The sequence below is a fragment of the Hemicordylus capensis genome, chromosome 2 (assembly GCF_027244095.1).
Source record: "Hemicordylus capensis ecotype Gifberg chromosome 2, rHemCap1.1.pri, whole genome shotgun sequence".
Lineage (NCBI taxonomy): Eukaryota > Metazoa > Chordata > Lepidosauria > Squamata > Cordylidae > Hemicordylus > Hemicordylus capensis.
Window position 1 is genome coordinate 226,035,773 of NC_069658.1, and position 19,566 is coordinate 226,055,338.

Below are 19,566 nucleotides of genomic sequence, written 5' to 3' on the forward strand. Positions count from 1 at the left end.
GCTGAGTAGGGATTTGAACTTGGGTCTCTCCAGACGTAAGTTCAGCTCTCCACTCTAACCACTGCACTAGGCTGGCTCTATTCCACACCAAGCAACTTGAGAAACAGGGCTGGCCGTGTGCTGTCTTTGGCTTCGGCTCAGGAATTCCAGCCTTTTTCATTCTTTGATAAGGGATGACTTGGTCTAAAATGTTCACACTAACTTTTATAAAATTTACAAGCAGTATGTTAGCCTGTAACCATGTAATAGTATGCTTATTAACAGTCACTGCTTAAAAGCTAGTAGTTGAATATGTGCAATCTGAGCTACAGGAAATTGGATTTTTTTTTTTGCACAGAACTCCTAAAAGCTTGACTATTGATGATGAGAATATGGCTTTGCTTGCAATAGCTATAGATACCTGCTGAAAGCATGTAGAGCACCAAGGAACAGTGAGACTCCATTCAGAAGAAATAATCTCATATCGAGGCTGTGCCGTGCCATTTGTTGCTGTATTTAAATGAATCAGATGGCACTGGAAATGTCATGATAGAATAAGCCATTGGAATGAAAGAACATAAGAACAGACCTACTGGATCAGGCCCAAGGCCTATCCAGTCCATCATCCGGTTTCCCACAGTGGCCCACCAGATGCCCCTGAGAAGTCCACAGGGAAGAGGTGAGGGCAGGCCTTCTCTCCTGCTGTTGTTCCCCTTCAACTGGTATTTAGAGGTATCTTGCCTCTGAGGCTGGAGGTGGCCTATAGCCGCCAGACTAGTAGCCATCGATAGACCTGTCCTCCATGAATCTGTCTAAGCCCCTTTTAAGAGCCATCCAAATTAGTGGCCATCACCACATTCTGTGGCAGAGAATTCCATAGATTAATTATGTGCTGTGTGAAAAAGTGCTTCCTTCTGTCAGTCTTAAATTTATCAACCTTCAGTTTAATGGAATGACCCCTGCTTCTAGTGTTGTGAGAGATGGGGGAAAATTTCCTTCTGTCCATGCTTTCTACTCCATGCATAATTGTATACGCCTCTCTCATGTCTCCCCGTAGTTGTCTTTTTCCAAACTAAAAAGCCACAGATACTGTAGACTTGCCTCATAAAGAAGGTGCTCCGGGCCCCTGATAATCTTGGTTGCCCTCTTCTGCACCTTTTTCAGTTTACAATGTCCTTCTTAAGATACAGTGACCAGAACTGCATACAGTACTCCAAATGTGGAAGCACCATAGTAGATTTATATAAGAGCATTAGAATTTTGGCATTTTTATTTTCAGTCTCCTTCCTAATGATCCCTAGCATGAAATCTATCTATCTATCTATCTATCTATCTATCTATCTATCTATCTATCTATCTATCTATCTACAGTGGGTATTGGAAAGAATCACCCCCTTTGATAGACCTTAAATTCTGGTTCTCTTACATCCTGAAATGAAAACACAAAGAAAATTCCCTTCACCAGCTGTGCTTATCCAATGCAACCTATAACATCCAACTGAAAAACATCACAATTACAGTCCAGAAGAAGTGTCAGAAACAAAAAACAAGAATTACTGAGATTGAAAAAGGATCACCCCCCCCCATGTCAATATTTTGTTGAACCACCTTTTGCTTTAATAACAGCCTTGAGTCTGTTGGGATACTTCTCTATCAACCTTGCACATCTAGACGGAGCAATATTTGCCCACTCCTCCATACAGAACTGGGACACAAAGATGGCTTGACCCAGAGTCAAGGCTGACCCATAAGATTCTTCTTAATACTCTTGCCCCTTATATCAACCAACCTGGGACAAGAACAAGTTCACTGAGATTTCCAAAGAATGTGGTTTATTATAAAAATGCTTTCACTACATTTAGCTAATTGCTGTGGGACCAGGGACAAAACTCTAATTGGGCGGATGTGTTCCAAGAACACGGGCTGCCTACAGTCACTCTACCGAGGGCACCTAACCTGTTGTTCCCCCTCTGGCCGCTTCCCACTACAACATCCACTTCTCCTCCTGTCAGTGCTAATTCACCCACAAACCCATCTGCTACTGTTTTTGCCACTCCACCGGTCTGCTGTTGCTCCACCTCCATTACAAAAAATAAATAGAGAAATAAGAGGCAAAGAAGCGATGGTGCTTTTGAAGGGTGGGGTGCAGATGAGAAGATCTGACGGCCCTTTTCTGTTCTTCCTGTGCTGCCTCCGAACTTTGCATCCTCCAAGCAACAAAAGGTGTCCATCTGCAAGGAATAACACAAATACTTCTCCACTTGGGGGGGATCCGGCTGGAGTTGTGAAGTCTAACTGATAAGTCCTGCAGGTAGGGATGAAAGAAGAGAGAAAGCCTTGATTGTGGGCTGCAAAAAGTGGAGAAGGGCAGGATCAGCCCTGCCAAAGCTGGGGGGTGGGGAGTCAGTTGTAGCATACCAGAGGGTGGGTGTGTCCAGGGCCTTGAAAATTCCCACCTGGATGCTCTTTTTTTTCATCAAACTGCTCCTTAAAGCAGAGTCAGGGAAAGCAACACCGCCATCTCCTGGCCATTCAGAGCAAGAACTGCACCAGGCATTTAAGGGCAGGCTGCTCAGTCAACTCCGATCAGCCTTGAACGGAGCTCCTGGCACAGTGAGGCGATGCATGGAGGGGGCACAATCAGCTGTTGCAGGAGGCTCACTGCCTTCCCTAATTGCACTGCAGGACAGGAGGGAGATGAGAAGAGGCAAAATGGGGTATGCAGAGGAGGCACCTCATTTGGGGCAGGGGGGTGTTGCCCTTTTTCTTGCCAGCCCTGCATTCTTGCCAACAGGGCTGTCCCTAGGGGTGTGTGGTGCTAGGGGCGAATCAGCATATGCATGGCCCCCTTAACATTTTGACCTAATATATATCATATATAAAACATGCACACACACATAGTAGTAGTATCTCCATATTTTCAGATGGGGAGGAGTTTGCTGAGAGGTTGTGGCTATCCAGTAAATTTATGTTGGAGCTGACATTTCAGTGGACTTCCCTCTTCTTACACTGTTAATCTTCCAAACAGCTAACTTTATGCATAAGAGACTTGCTCTCTCGAGGAAGTGTGTGCACAGGATTGCAGCTTGTAATTCCAATTGATTTCAGTTGGAGGAAGTTATGCACAAGTGTCGCATTCCCACTAAAAGCAATGAGACTTGATCCTTAACTTTAGGTGGATTATGACCAGAATGATATAGAGAAAATTTTCAAGGGTTTTAAGCCGGGGTGGGTGGGAATTAGTTCAGATAATAGTGAGTATATATAATCATTGCAGAATGGTTTGTGGCAGGGTTTCTTAACCTTGGGCCCCGAGATGTTGGACTACAACTCCCATCACCCCCAGACATGGCCTTTGTGGCTGAGGATGATGGGAGTTGTAGTCCAACAACATCTCGGGGCCCAAGGTTAAGAAACCCTGGTTTGTGGTATTCTCATGTGATATTGAGCACTAGGACCTCACAGGAAGTTTCCCTCCTTTCTCTGGTTTTAACAGTACCTCTGATACAAGGATAACTCTTGTGCATGGAGTCTGGGCTATGGCTGTATTCTGTGCCGTCATTCCAAACTGAACACTGAACAAGACCAAAATGAAGGACTTGACTGTATGAATACAATAAAAACTGCAAAGGCAACTAATGCAGGAAACAATGGGGCAGGGAAAGCCCGACACACGCACAGATTAAAGGGTAACTAAAATGGTTCTCATTTCCTAAATCTTTGGCTCAGGATTTAGCATTGTCATTAGAAGTTTATAAAACAACATGGCAGTTGCATTTGTGCCCACTTGGATTTGGGATTTCTATGTCGGGGCAGTCTGACTTCCTGACATTCCCTTGGTTTTTAAGCTGACAACTGCGTGCATTTTATTCTCCAGGGATTGCTGGTGGAGGAGCATGAATCTCATCCCAGTCAGTTGCAGAAGTTCTTTTTAAAACGGGAGCAAACCATTTTGTGGGGCATCTCCTCTCTTGCGGCGGCTGTTTGATTTGTTCTAGGAAAGCCTGATTTGTCAGCTTTTGCCATTAGAAAAGTGTGTTACTTTTTTTTTCTTTTTTTGGATCGCGGGTTGAGATTTTTACCAAATGTGAGAAGGACGATTACTGAGGTCACAAGCAGCAACTGAACTCACAAGAATTTAAGAATATAAAAACAAGTACTTGTTTATGCATATATGCATTAACAGAAACATTTAGATATGCAACACATCGCAATCGGCAGGTTAAATCGCTCTTTTAAGCGACCCCCAAGAGCTCCCCCCCACCATCGCTTACCTCCCTCCCTCCCTTCCACAGCCCCTTACCAGCCCCAATGACAGCCCCTTGTTTGCAGTTGGGGGGCTCTCCAGCACATTGCAGGGCTGGGGAAGTGGGGTGTGGGCGGTGTGGAGGCTCCAGCACCGGCTGCATTTGACCCGGCAGGCTGGAAAGTCTTGGGAGAAGAGGCTGGAGATAGCTGCCAAGCTGTCGAACAAGCATCCTGCCTCTCCCAGCCAGCACACATGGCGACTGGCTGCCGCTGTCGGGAGCCGAGGCCGAGCCAGAGGAAAGACAGGCTTCCTCCCCGCTCGCTCGGCCCCTGCTGGTGTGCTGTGTGCGCCACTATCGCTGTTCCTCCCTCCACCAAACACACATGGTGGCTAGTTGCCGCGGCACTGAGGTGGGCACGTGCCGAGTGGGTGCTCACTGCGGGGCCTGTCAATACAGGAAGCTGCCATATACTGAGTCAGACCATTGGTCTATCTAGCTCAGTACTGTCTTCACAGACTGGCAGCGGCTTCTCCAAGGTTGCAGGCAGGAATCTCTCTCAGCCCTCTCTTGGAGATGCTGCCAGGGAGGGAACTTGGAACCTAGATGCTCTTCCTAGAGCTGCGGCTCCATCCCCTGAGGGGAAATATCTTACAGTGTTCACACATCAAGTCTCCCATTCTTATGCAACCAGGGTGGACCCTGCTTAGCTAAGGGGACAAGTCATGCTTGCTACCACAAGACCAGCTCTCTGTCCAAGTGCAGGGCCTGGGGCGACCGCACTGGTCACATCATCCGAAGGACTGGCCTGCTTGCCAGTCCCATATTCTCTTACCAACTCTTCCTCCATCTCTTTCTGTAACTGTTGATTGTGCTGGCTGTCTTTTTTCTAGTTGTTGTTGTTGTTCGTAAAATAATTTTCTCCCTCTCAGGGTGTTCAGTGGGTTTCATTTTAATCACTGACCAAAATGCATATTCAGTGTTCCAGCACCAATCAGGATGTGCCTTTCTTTTCTGGGGCATAGCTTAGCCCTGCCCTGAACCTATCAGAAGTCACAATTGCTTACAGGCACCATTTCTGACCAATAGCCAGCAAGCAAGGCAGCCCAGTCATCTGATTTCCCAGGATCCTTCTAAGCAGGCCGAGCAGACTCTCTGGGGGTCTTTGTGCAAAATGGGGGTCCTCAGTCTGTAGGCAATAGAGTTGAGGACCAGGAGGGACCCTGGCTACCTTCCTCCCCCTCTCCAGAGGGAAGCCAGCCTTCCCTTCTCTTCTTCCTCAGTCAACACTAGGGATGTGCATAGTCCGGACCAGCACTGAAGGGGGGTCTTCCTTTAAGGGCGGGGAGGGCTTACTTACCCCTCCCGCCGCTTTGCCCCCTCCAGCGCCCGTATTTTACTTAGTAATTGGGGCGCTGGAAACCAGCCGCCCCCCCCCGCAAGCGGATTAGGGGCCAAAAATACTGCCGCCACCGCCCTCCCTCCCTCCCAGCTGCCCGCCCGAGTCCTCACCGGATGATGTTCCCAAAAAGAGAGGAGCTCGCGAACAGAGCTCCTCTCTCTGCCAAGTCTCGGCCCCAACTGGGGCCTTGTGCGCGCGCCGCAAAGGACGCCTGGGAGTTCCGCTGGAGGCCCGGTCTACCCGCTGACAGGGGATGAGGCTGGGTAGACCGGGCCTCCGGCGATCGGAGGCCCGGTCTACCCGGCCTCGTCCCGGCGGATAGACCGGGCCTCCAGCGGAACTCCCAGGCGTCCTTTGCGGCGCGCGCACAAGGCCCCAGTTGGGGCCGAGACTTGGCAGAGAGAGGAGCTCTGTTCGCGAGCTCCTCTCTTTTTGGGAACATCATCCGGTGAGGACTCGGGCGGGCAGCTGGGAGGGAGGGAGGGCGGCGGTGGCAGTATATTTGGCCCCTAATCCGCTTGCGGGGGGGGCGGCTGGTTTCCAGCGCCCCAATTACTAAGTAAAATACGGGCGCAGGAGGGGGCAAAGCGGCGGGAGGGGTAAGTAAGCCCTCCCCGCCCTTAAAGGAAGACCCCCACCCGGACCGGCCAGGACCGAACCGGTCCGGACAGTTCAGAGGCCTTTACAATGGCCTCCGGACTGGTTCGGACACACCCCTAGTCAACACCCAATCAAGCCGACAGAAGGTATTGGATTTCTCCAGCATTTGCTGGGAGCTCTTTTCTTTCCTTTCCCCCCTGTTTTAAAATGTCACTAGCAAATCTTGGCAACATTCAGAAATCTAGAGAATGGGGTTGGGAAGGGCTGGGATATGGTGGAGGGCAGTGTTCCCTCTAACAGGGATTCCCAGATGTTGTTGACTCCAACTCCCAGCATCCCCAGCTGCAACAGCTTTGCTTGGGGATTATGGGAATTGTAGTCAACAACATCTGGAAATCCCTGTTAGAGGGAACACTGATGGACATGCACTTCCTCTGGGGCGTTCTTTTAGCAGCCAATGAACAGCCACTCTCCTTTCCTCCCGCTTCTTCTGGGATTTGAAGGACAGACTCTTGCTAACTCCATTATCTTTCTCTTATTCTTTCACTCCTCAGGAGGGAGGGAGGGTTCTGGCTTCCAAATAAAACATGGCTTTGAAGCTGAGATGACTCGTAGAACAACTTCAGACTTATCCTGTCTGAAATGTGCGTCTTTAATGCAGAAACATTTCTTTGTATTTTTTAAGAAGTCTAAGATTGTTGCCTTCAATTTATGAGCAGCAACCAGGTCGGTAGTTGCCTCTCCCTATAGCCCTTGTGCCTGTTTTTGTTTGCTGTTGGTTGGTTATTTTGTTTTCCTTTTTTGGGGTGGTGGTGGTGGTAGTAGTAGGATTTAAAGGAGAGATCCTCAGCAGACATCCTTTGGACAGGTCTGGGATTTATCTGGCTTCATTTTCAAATCTGATAAAGGATCCTCTCAAGTCAATGTTGCATAGAATGGCAGCAAATTCTATACATTTTATTCCCAGGAAAGCTTTAATGACCTCATTGGGGCTTACTCCCAAGTAACTGCTGTGAGCACAGGATTGCAGCCCCAGGACATAACCCAGAAATGTTTATATTGTGCATGAGAGAGAAATAAGGCTTCTTTTTTTTTAAAGTATGTGCACATTTTCTTTCTCCTCACGAACTTGTGGGCTTTGTGTGTGCTGCTACTGAGGGGAAGAAGAGGCACAAGGACTTGGGCGGGGGGGAGAGGGGATAGAGAGAGAAGGGGGGGCAATGCTACTTTCCACACCGACACTTGCAATTAACCAGTCCAAGGGCCCGATTCCTTGACTCACAGCCAACCAAGAGCCACTAAACAACCAGCCGCCAAGTGCTAGTTTGAATGAGGGAGATTCTGGCTGAGACAAGTAGACAACTTTACAGACTGGAGAAATCCAAGGGCTGCTGATGGCCCCTCCACAACTTGTTTTCCACTGACCTCGTGGCTGGACCTGCCTCCCTATTAGCCCTGCCCGTGGCTACCCCTGGCTCCCTCCCCCCCCCGACCCCATCCCCACTAATCAGCCTTTGAAAGTGAGGATCCAGGAGGCTGCTCCCTCCTCTTAGTCATGAAACTAAGTCACGAAAGTTCAAGGAGGAGATTACTGGGGGCTGGAGAAGGGCCAAAGTGCTTTTCTCTCACATGTTACATTCCTGATAGAGAAACGAGGGTGTATTTTGCATTAATGCTCCCATACTAGGTGCAAACATACTGGGCCCCAGGGGTAACTGTTCTTTATTGATATTGAGGGTTGACATATTGGTGATCTTAAAGAAAAACACTCTGAGCATGTGAAAATTTCCTTCCAGCTACCATAGTGGGAGCAGTAATGTGGGAGCAGAAGGGGGCAAGCTACTCGTCGGGAAGGCATGGCCCCTCCCAACCCCCTGCTGATGCCTCCCTCCCACTTGTATGTGTATGAATATGAATATGACAAATATTTATACACTGCTGTTCCCCAAGGGTGCACAATCTCAAAAAAGAAACCGAAGACAGACTCCAGCAAGAGCCACTGGAGGGATGCTGTGCTGGGGATGGATAGGGCCAGTTGCTCTCCCCCTGCTCAGTAAAGAGAACCACCATTTTCCAAAGGGGCCTCTTTGCTCAGTTAGCAGGGGACTCTTGGGAAGATTCTTGCGATGGAATTTTGTGGCGGAGCCTTCTCTTCACTGGCTCCCGCGGAGGAAGCCTCCTTGACATTCTCAGGAGGTGGAAAATTCTCTGACAGGCTACAGAAAGAGTTCCAAGGGCAGGGAATGGGGGAGCCCAGCCTCCCCATTCCTAAGGAAAATGCCCAGCAGTGGAAGGACCCTCCTGCTCTATACATGGGCGTAACTATAACAGGGCAAGGGGAGACAGTGGTCTCAGGGCCCGCTGCCTCAAGGGCCCCCCAGAGACTTGCAACATGACTCCCCATTGCCCAGCCCCAAGGCCCCTCAGCCAGTCCCCCTTGCCCTGCTTGCCCTCCTGGCCAGCAATCTAAGCAGCCTGCAAGCTGCTAGACCTCCTTCTCTCCCCGCCTCTCAGCTGATCAGTGGGTGGGCGGGGCTTCCAGAGAGGCCTCCGTGTAGGCCTCGCTGAAGCCTGAAGCTCTCCAGGCAGCAAGGCAGGCAGGCAGAGAGGCCAGTGCTGGTTGCCTTTACCCACCACAGTTCTCTGCAGACGCTCTGCCCAGGCCGGCCAGCCCAGCCTTTGCCAGTAATGGAGGTAGAATGTGAATTTCTTTTTGTAGTTACCCCCGCTCCCATATATAGGGATCTGCTTGCCATAGGGCTTTGATATGGGGGCGGGGACCGAGAAGTCTCTGAATATTTAATTTGAAACAGATTGGAAAATTTGCTGGCTTAAAAAAACAACACACTATCTAAAAAGCCCTATAAGTGGCTTGTTTCGTGGCGGAAAATTACAAAAACTTCTGGAACAAACAATATTATATTTATATTGATTGATTGATTCATTCATTCATTCATTCATTTATAAATGCACTTACTGTATGTTCAAGGTGTTTTGCAACCCAGAAGGTCTGAGTGAGGACTGTGAAGCATGTGTTGTGCTGGTTGGACATGTCTAAAAACCTCACTCACACTATTTACACTGTATGTCATCAGTCAGTATGATTCTGTAATGATACGAAATGTTAAGGAGGCCCTGCACATGCTGATTTGCCCCCCAGGCCCACACCCCGCTAGGGATGACCCTGCTTCTGAGCGCCTACAGAGAGTGGTTTTTCTCTCAGTACAGTGAGAGACCACAACCAGCCCTACTTCCACATTGGGGAGCAGGGAGAATGACTTTTAGGACAGACTAGGGCGTAACTTCAGGAGCTCCTTGAGCCCTGGCATGTCTCGTCTATCTTAAAATTTTACCAAGAAGAGGCAGATTCCTCATTCTCTCCTCCACCTCTTTTTCTCCTGAGGAATGGTGCTAATTCTTGCTCTTTTCTCTATTTCTCCCCACCTATCTTCCTTGCTTCAGTGGGACTTACTGGTCTTCTATAGGGAGCAAAATATGCTGGGAGCACAAATTAGTTTGGTTTGGTTTACATCTCTGAGCATGTGCAATCCTATATGCACTTACCAGGGAAGGATCTCAGACAGTTGAATGCAATGGAGTTTATTTTTAAGTAGACATGCTTTCCTTGCTGGTAAGCCCTTCAGGTTTCAATGAAATGTACTTCCAGCTAAATGTGGTTAGATCTGCTGCCTGAGGCTGCAAGTCTCCACACACTTACCTGGGACTTTTACACACACCAGGCTTTACTGCAAGTTTACTGGGAGGCTTGACTGCAAAATTGAAGTTGTCCCAAAGAACCAACACAAAATAGTGGATGTCCCCCCCCCTCCCCCGGATAGAAATCAGGCTACACTCTAATGGGCAGTGAAAAACCTGAATTGTGTGTGAACTGCTCCCCAATAACTCGCAGGGACTTCAGGGTAAATCTGGCCAACATGTGAATGCAGCACCTCCATTCCAAAAGAGATGTGTGTTAAAAGCTTTAAAAGCCCCGTGTGAAAAACCTCCTGGAATCGAACTTTGCTGAATTTGTTCAGAATTCTCAGAAAACATACATAGGCTCACACTGCATGGTTGAAAGTCTCCTTTGCTAATTGGCAGCGAGGGGCCCATTTTAATAATTAGTGTTTCTAGTGTGTTCTAGGCATTAAAAGTAGCACAAATGTATAGTATTCAATGTATATCACTATATATTGTGATGTGTACGTGTGTATTCAGTGAAATGTATTTCCAGGCAGCATACTTATTTTGAAATATCAGACTTAAATCCTTGGGGACCTGGGGTGTGCGGAGGCCCTGGACTTTGAGGGGGGTATTTTAAAATATTGTCTCTGGGCCCAAACCAACCTTGCTATGCCCCTGGCTCTATAGAGTCTGTGCCTGGAAAACAGGCAGAAATACCACAGGGCCATCCCAGGCAGCCAGGGCCAGGGGCTATTTGAACCACAGGAAAGAGCAGAGAGAGAAATTACCTGCAGGTTGTGGAATGCCCCGCCCTGAAAGAGAGAGAAAAGGCTCCGTCAGGACCAGCATAATCAACTCCCAGCCCCACCCGGCCCCCTCTCTGGACCACCAGGGGCACATTTCCTAATTAAGGGACAAGGAGGAACCATCCTGTGTGGGGAAAGCTCATCTGCTGCGTCCCACAAAGAGTTACATTTGGAAATAAAGTGCTTCCTTTATGGGGAGCAGGGAAAGGGAATAAATACTTCTCTCAAAAGACATCCAGAAGTTCCAACTGAGGGACCCCTTGTCATCTCTGCTACTCTCCCTCTCTCTCTCACACACACAGACACACACACACACCTGGGCACAAGTTCTCTGTCTGGAAAAGGATGCTTCCTTTGCTACAAGGGGAGCCTCCTGGGACAGATTCCAGGGTCCCTCCAGCCTCCTTGGGCCATCTGGGCCCTCCAATTTCTTTTAAAAACACTGCCCATTTCTGCAACAGCTGGAGGCACCTCCTCAGACCCTGCTCCCTGTGCAGCCTCCAGAGGCTGTTGCCTTTTCCCTGGGGACAAGGGTGTGTGTGTGGTTCTTTGACCAGGCCCAAATTCCCTGCCCCCCCCCCAAGGCATTCCAGTCACCTTTCTTATTCTTCAGGAAGAGGATGAGTCCAGGAAGGAAAAAGACGGGCTTAAAATTACTAGTTCAGTCATGAAACTCACTGGATAACTCTGGACTAATCACTTGGTTCTCAACCTAGCCTACCTCACCGGGTGGTTGTGAGGAGAAACATAACCATGTCCACTGCCCTGGAGGAAAAACAGAATATCAGTGTAAAGATTGATTCAGTAAATCAATCCTTGGCCCACGGAGGCCTTGGCTAGCAGGACCCAGGAAGCAGCCAGGACACGGACATAAAAGGAGAAGCTTGCGTGGCCATCCTGAAGCGTTTGGGGGAGGAGGAGGAGGAGGAGGAGTTCTTCAATTCTACTTCTTGCTTGGACTATTCCTGCTTCTTTTGCTTCTTGGGAATCTTCCTTGCTTTCCTCTTATCTTTCCTCTACTTGAATGTATGAATAACTCTATCATGATCATAGAACACAACAAATGATACAACATTCAGACAAGAAATCTATTATACAAAACACAGAAAAACTGAATGTTTTATGGTACGATCTAAAGGGTAGAAATTAATTGTTGACGGACCTTAACACTGGCTGCACAAAATTTAGCAACCTTGTGTGCGATAGATTTCTTGTCTGCAAGGAGGAGTGTGAGAGAAAATTCATCAGTTCAGCAGGCATAATATAAAACAAAGGCATATTAAGACTACGTCAACTGTCATAAAAGGAACAAATTCAACCTCACCTGAACCACAAGGGCAGATCCTATTGGCAAAGGGGATTTTCAGAAATTTCCCATAAAAAACTGAAAAATGGTAAGGCATCATATCTTGCTCTGAGGGACACTCTCTGATGGTTGGTTTGAGAAAGTGACAATTAGTGGCTGGTTCCTGGCTGAGATCGCCAAGGCACCCTCTTGTGGTGGTCTGCGGGATGGCACTTAGGTCATTTGGATGCTCAATGTCCAAGATCCTCCGTTTGTTCCTCTACTTGATGTTTTCTTATCTGCTTTCTTCTAAGCATTTGTTTTTAGTTTCCTTTCACGGGATCCTGGACTAGAGAGGCCTTGGATCTGTCCCAGGAGGGCTCTTCTCAGGTCCTTAATGTCTGCTTGGAGCTATCCAAGGTCCTGCATCTGCAGCATGGCCCCACCTTGGAGGCTTGGCCACCCCTAGCCCCCAGCTCCCCACCCCACATGCCCCATGGGCTTCTGCTCGAGGTCCCGGGAGGACATGGCAAAGAGATGGTCCCTTGGGCAGATGTCTGGCTCTGCTGCAGAAGCCCAGGAAGAAGGATCCAGGGTGGGGTGTCCTTGTGTGGGGAAACTCCAGGGCTCTTACCCCACTGCACGGTGATGACGGTGCCATTTAAGCTGGCGTGCTCCACCTGGCAGGCGTAGAGGTCTCCGCGCTCCAAGTGCGTTTCCAGCATGATGTGGATCTGGTAGGTCCAGTCCCCGTTCCTCATCAGGTCGGTGGTGGCCACTTTGCTTTTGCCTTCCTCCTTCCCGTTCCTCAGCCACTTGATTTCGATCTCTGAGGGGTAAAAGTCAGTGACGGAGCAAACCAGCAAAGTGTTGAGGGAGGAGGGGTCGTAGTCTGTGGGGATGATCGCCACCTGGGGATGGACTGTAGGGAGGGGAGTGAGAAGATGGGGGGGTCAGAGCGAGCTTCAGGGACTCAAAGGCTCAAATGAGGGAGCGGGGCAGAGAACCCCCATCTCCAGCCCAGATATCCAGTGACAGCCTGTCTGGGTGGGGCAGAGGGGAGGGAAAGGAGCTGCAGGTGTGGCTTCTTCCCACACTACTTCTCCCCCCATCCCGGATGCCTCGCTCTCCCTCACCTTTGTCCCGTTGCTGCGTTGACCCCAGGCAAGCAGGCCGGTCATTTTCATGGTCTCCCCAGCTGACGAATGACCAGCCTGTATGTCTGCAGTTACCATGGCAATGTGAACCCTCCCGATGAGGGACCCTGAGGCAGTGGTGGGCGCAAGAAGAGTGGGAACAAGCCACACCTGCTGCGGCTCATTTCCCTTCCCCCTCCTGCCCCCACACCTGGATGAGTCACCACCACAAATCATCCATCTGGCTCCCTGTCGGTCCTGGCCACAAAGCTCATTCCTCCACCACAACCACCCCTTGGTTCTCCCAAGGTGTCCCTGTTGCCTGCTTCCCATTCTTGGTGTGTGTATTCTATCAACGGCTACTAGTCGGAGGGCCATGGGCCACCTCCAGCCACAGAGGCAGGATGCCTCTGAATACCAGTTGCAGGTGAGTAACAGCAGGAGAGAGGGCATCGTGCCCTCAGCTCCTGCCTGTGGGCATCCCAGGGGCATCTGGTCGGCCACTATGTGAAACAGGATGCTGGACTAGATGGGCCTTCTTGGGCCTGATCCAGCAGGGCCGTTCTTATGTTCTTAAAATGCAGCTCCATGCTACAATCTGAAGCAAAAGAGTCACAAGAGGGATGCAGGGGGAGGAGAGCAGCCGCTAGATACTCTGCCCCACTGCTTTATCTCCCCCCCCACAGGATACCAAAGCAGCTGAGCGGGGTGTGCACATGCATAAAGGTGTATATGCATATGTGTACACACACACACACACACACACACACCCCTGGTATCCAGTATAGCTCAGTGTAGTTTACAACAACTACAAAAAGTACCCTAGAGTCATCCAATGATTCATGGCTGAACATGGATTTGGTGGCCGCCGCACCTACGTCATATCTGGATTCAGCTTCAGACGTTTATTTATCACATATATAAACTAGATAGATAGATAGATCGATCGATAGATAAAGTGGCGGCTCTTATAGTCAGCTGGAGGGGAGCAGCCCTCCCATTTCAGCTCTGCACAGTTTCTCTCCCAATGGCTGGTGACACAAACGTGTGTGTGTGTGTGTGTGTGTGTGTGAGAGAGAGAGAGAGAGAGAGAGAGAGAGAGAGAGAGAGAGAGAGGGAGCATGATCGTTTGCTTTAAACTGTGAGCCCTTTTGGATCAGGGAGCCATCTTCTCATGCCTTTTGCTTGGAAAATCACACAGATTTATTTATTTTTTTTGTGGTTGAAAAGTAGTATATCAACATTTTCAATCAAGACAGGAACTGGGTGTCCTGAGGAATCTCAGAGGGAAACAAAAGTGTCTAAAGATGGGAAACTCTTGTTGGTATGGCGGATTTGGAGTCCTCCCTCTCAGTCACCACAGACCTGAGTTTTCCAAGTTGTGTGGAATTAATTTTCTCCTGTATGTCAACTTAAATCATCCTTAGGATTGCTAGACATTATGTTGAATACTAACCTATAATCTGTTCTGTTTCTTGCTTTGTTGCTTATCAGGAAATTGTTCTAAAATGTTTTAATAAGATATTGGGGTGGTACTGCCTGGCTGCTGCTTGCATGCTCTTAAGAACTGCTCTGCATGCAAATGCTTTAAAGGACAGTCTAACATTTACTGTCTAGAGATGTGTTTTATCCATTTCTAGAACTTTTACACAGAGATACAGGCGGGCATAGAAATCATCGTTTGCTTCGACAAGCCTTTGCCCGCCACAACTGCTTTAAAGGATGGGCAATTGGAGTGTCAATTGTGTCTTTTCAGAAGGATACATTTAGGTTCTGCGAATGCAAGTGATCCTCCTGACAGGGGTGGATGCACAAGTGAGGAAATGTGTGCATTGCACACCAGCTGCCACAAGGGGGCACTATCAAATTTCCAACTGTAATTGGATAACTGAAGTTGGAAATTATTTAAGAGAACACCTTTTTCATTCTGAACCCTGCCGCCTATTGAGATCATCAGGGGAGGTTTGTCTGAGGGTACCAGTGGCTGATCTGGTGGTGACTCAGAGGCGGGCCTTCTCTGTAGTTGCCCCAGGGCTGTGGGACACACTTCCTGCTGAAATGAGAGCTTCTCTATCCCGGATGGCTTTTAGGAAACAACTGAAGACATCTCTCTTCAGCCACACTTTTTAACAGAAGTCTTAGCTGATGTGTTTTAGCTGAATTTTATTGAGTGTTTAAATTCTTTATAACTTTAAATTTAAATATAACTTTAAATGTGTTAATATTTTTGTTTTGTTGTAAACTGCTTCGAGAGCTTGGTAGTAAGGAAAAGTGAGCCGTTGAGTCAGTGTGGACTCCTGGCACCCAGAGAGCCCTGTGGTTGTCTTTGGTAGAATACAGGAGGGGTTTACCATTTCCTCCTCCCACGCAATATGAGATGATGCCTTTCAGCTATCTATCTATCTATCTATCTATCTATCACATTTGTACACTGCCCCAAACTTTCATCTCTGGGCGGTTAACAATAGCATAAAACAAGTTAAAATATATACAAAAACTTCAAACAATTTAACAATTTAAAAATCACCCACAAATTAAAACCTTAAAATTTTCCTTTATCGCTGCTGCTAATATAGGTGTTTTGAACTGGCAACCTCGAACTTGGTAATCAAGTCATTTCCCCGCTGCACCATTAGGTGGCAGGCTGTATAAATGTGCGGAATAAATAATAATTTCCCCAGAAAGATCAATGGGCCGTTTGGGGAGCTCAAAAATGCTGAATGGCTGAGTTGAAAGCTCTCAAATTTCACATGATGTCCCTATATGATGATAACAGCAAGTATGTGAATGTTTGAGGAGACAAGTCCATCCACTGATTGGTAATGATTTTTTTTAAATTGTTAAAAACAAAGGTTTACCGATCTTACTGAAAATCCACATTCTTTTATGCTACAATCCTGGGCTACCATCAGCTCCCACTGCCCAGCCATTCTGCAATTATAACTTGGGGTGCAAAAGTGAGGGCATTGTTCCCTTTATATGAAGGCAAAGGGCAGATTCCTCCCAAGGAGGTTGGATTGATAGTCCTTGTGTGGGCTTCAGTTCCTTCCAGCCCCTTGTTGTAACTTTCTGCCATGAAACAAAAGCATTTAAGACTCTTCTTAAGTTTTTTTTAAATAATTAAAAATATGTGAAGTAATCTCCCTGAGCATGAAAAAGCCTCCTTGAAAAGGTGTGTTTTAAGTTAAAAAAAACACAAGACACTGAGGGAGGCAGCATGGCAAAGTTCATCAGGAAGGGCGCTCCAAGGCTGAGGGGCCACAACTGAAAAGGCCCCGTCTCTAATCCCCACCAACCAGATCCAGTGGGGCTTGTTTTAAGCACTCCTTCGGCCACTGGGGTCCTCCTGGGCCCCCTCAGAGTTCTCCTGCAGGGCAGGGTTTTTTTCCCCCACAGGCAGGTGAAGCCCACCCACCTGGCAGCCCCACCCTCCTCAACAGTGGGGGGGGCACAGAGGAGAGGGAGAGGGTCACAGCGAGAGGGGTTTCCCCTCCACTTCAACCCAGGGTGGGGGCTCGGCGGGGGCACAGATTCACCGGCACTGCCAGAAGGGCTGCCCAACAGGAGCCTTGCTGCCCCCCAGTTCCCCTCACTTTGCCCCCCAGCCTGCCCCTGCCCCGACACGGGCCCCTCCCCACCACGCCTCAGGGCCGTGAGGGGGCAGTCCTGGGAGGAGGCAGTCCTCACCCCCCCTCACCCCTCTCACGGGGCTTCTCCTCACCCTGCCTCCCTTGCCCAGCCCCTGCTGGACTCACCACTCCTGGCGTGGGCGAAGGACCCCTCGGCTTCGTAGTTGTACCGGCAGAGGCGATCAACCTGGTGCCGCCTGATCTCCAGGGTGGCCTTCTGGCTGTTCCAGTATTGGGCGTTGGGCTCTCCCAGTGGCATGACGGCCTGGTACTCCTCAACGCGGCTGTCAAAGTGGACGAACTCCTGCCGGCCCCAGATGTGGGTGAGCAGGTAGCGGATCTCCAGCTGGGTCCCGTTGAGGGGCGTGAAGAAGCATTTGGCCCTCCCCTTGTAGGGGAAGTGCTCTGTGGTGGGGGGAGAGGAGAGGAGGAGGGTCAATGAGAAGCAGGGAGGGCAGTGGGGGAGGGGAGGCAAAAGGAGGAGGGGGCTTGGAGACCTCCCTCGAGGAGGATTCCAGCCTGGGACTCCGGGAAAAGGCGGAACGGAGCCTCGGGAAAGGCTACCGGGCAATCCTAACAGAGGGGAGCAAGGGGCCGGTGGAAAAGGTGGAACGGATCTGCCCGGAATGCACCCCCCCACCCCCACGGAGAAATTCACATGAATCCCCAAACCAGCGGCGGCGGCGGAATGTGTATCAGAGCTTGCTGCTGAGGTTAACAGCCAGCATGACCAAGTCAGGGGCAGGATGGCAGGGGTGTAACTATAAATGGGCAAGGGGAGAAAGTTGTCTGGGGGCCCACTGCCCCAAGACAAGTCACATGACTGACTCCCCCAGCTGCGCACCTGCCGGGGCTTCCTTCAGTTGTATTCATCCTCTGAAATTGATGTGAGTGTTTAATCCCTCAGCTTAATCAATCTCAGAGGAAATCACTGCTGGAAAGATGAGGACAGGCCAAGTCACAACCACAAGGCCTGACACTGCTGGGTAACAAACTGATTCCAAGATCAAAGCAAGCCCTTCTAACGAAGGCCACTCAGTAACAATACACATGGTCTTAGTAACAACACAGTGCCAATGTGAGGGCAGAATAGCGCCCCCTGGCCAGACACCATCCTGGGTGATGTGGGGCCAGTGGGTGACATGCACACTCTGTCTCACCTACCTCACAGGAGTGTTGTGAAAAGAAAATGGAATAATCCCTTGTGGCAGTGGAGAAAAATGTGCATTGCACTTCATGCATGCTCAGAGGCATGCTTTACAAGGTCACCATCCCAGAGCTGACTCCAGACAGGTCCCTTCTCAGATCCATCCTGATCTCTCCCACCCACCCCCTTCTGGAAAGAAGCAACTTTCCCTTGTACAGAAAGAGAAGATTCTGCTCCCCCCCCCCAAGCTTGGCCAGGTTTTTCAGGACCTTCCTTATTCCCAGGGGGAGCTGTGGGGACTGTGGGTGGGGGAGGGAAAAGGGGTTCAGGTAGCCCTTGGCCACTGGACCAGCCAAATCATGGCCCCGTATAGAGAGTGTTCCTTCAGCAAGACTGTTCGAAAGATACTCTCAAAGCAAACTGCAATGGAAATATATTATTTCCAGGTTCCAGAGCCATGCAAATGTAAAAATTTGTCAACAACAATGAAGGGAATTTTGGGGAGCCCCAGGAACAAGCACCCCCCTTGCTACAAATTCTGCTGTGAAAGGGAGGAGTCAGTGTGAAAAGGCAGATGTGGCCATAGGAAGTGGGGAGGTGGGTGTTGCTGCAGAGTAATTAGCACAAGGACTAGCTCAGTGCTGTGGTGAATCCTCCCTCTCTCTTAATAGGTAAAAATAACCTCAGGGGGTGCATCTTCCGCTCCTCAGACCTCTTACCCTCTCCCCCCTTTTGCTCCTCCACCCCCAGGCAGGGCTGTCCTTAGAGACAGGGTGGGGTGCAGCAAGCACCCTTCTTGCCATGCCCTAAGGAAGGACAGCCCTGCCCCCAGGTCGAAATTGAACTGTCCACGGAGGATGACCCTTTATGCCCTCCCTGAAGTGGCCTCTACCCCTCTACAGCTGATGCTGGAATCAATGTGATAGTCTTCAAGGTGCCACAAGACTCTGTGCCATTTTAGCACCAAAGACGGGGCTACTGCATGGAGACCTGTGTTCCTGCAAGAGGGCTCAGAGAGGAAATCTGGGTTCCAGTTGTGGGTCCCAAATGGGGATCCTGCTTCCCTTCAGGAAAGGATCGCCCTGGGAGCAGTCTGCTCCTGAAGGCCCCCCCCATTATTACTTACCTGTTGGCCTTGCGCTCTGCACCTGGGGAGGGAAGCCCCCCCAGAACTGCCAATGTCACAAGAAGGACCCCAAAGTCCAAAGCAGATCTCATCTTGCTTCTTCTGCACAAAGAAGGACCAACAGCGTCTGTCCCCCACCAAACTCCAAAGTCGGACTTTCTCAGGGGGACAAAACCTGCCAGGGTGCTGCCCCTCTGCCCTGGGGATTGGACATTGCCCAGATGAGAGGCCAATCAGCCGCAGAGCTGAGGCAGCATCATAGGAACATAGGAAACTGCCATATACTGAGTCAGACCATTGGTCTATCTAGCTCAGTATTGTCTTCACAGACTGGCAGCGGCTTCTCCAAGCTTGCAGGCAGGAATCTCTCTCAGCCCTATCTTGGAGAAGCCAAGGAGGGAACTTGAAACCTTCTGCTCTTCCCAGAGTGGCTTCATCCCCTGAGGGGAATATCTTGCAGTGCTCACACATCAAGTCTCCCATTCATATGCAACCAGGGTGGACCCTGCTTAGCTATGGGGACAA

At 49.6% G+C, this 19,566-nt stretch overlaps 1 protein-coding gene across 1 annotated transcript; it reads right to left on the reverse strand.

The window, feature by feature from the left end:
* Positions 1-1,794: 1,794 nt before the first annotated feature.
* On the reverse strand, positions 1,795-19,133 carry LOC128343793 (HLA class II histocompatibility antigen, DP beta 1 chain-like). The gene is made up of 6 exons (XM_053293229.1): positions 19,042-19,133; positions 16,895-17,199; positions 12,043-12,925; positions 11,316-11,933; positions 10,701-10,724; positions 1,795-2,284 (listed from the first exon to the last, which is right to left on the reverse strand). Exons 1-3 carry the CDS (start codon positions 19,131-19,133, stop codon positions 12,390-12,392), a joined length of 933 nt encoding a protein of 310 aa, XP_053149204.1. The 3' UTR covers positions 1,795-2,284; positions 10,701-10,724; positions 11,316-11,933; positions 12,043-12,389.
* Positions 19,134-19,566: the final 433 nt, after the last annotated feature.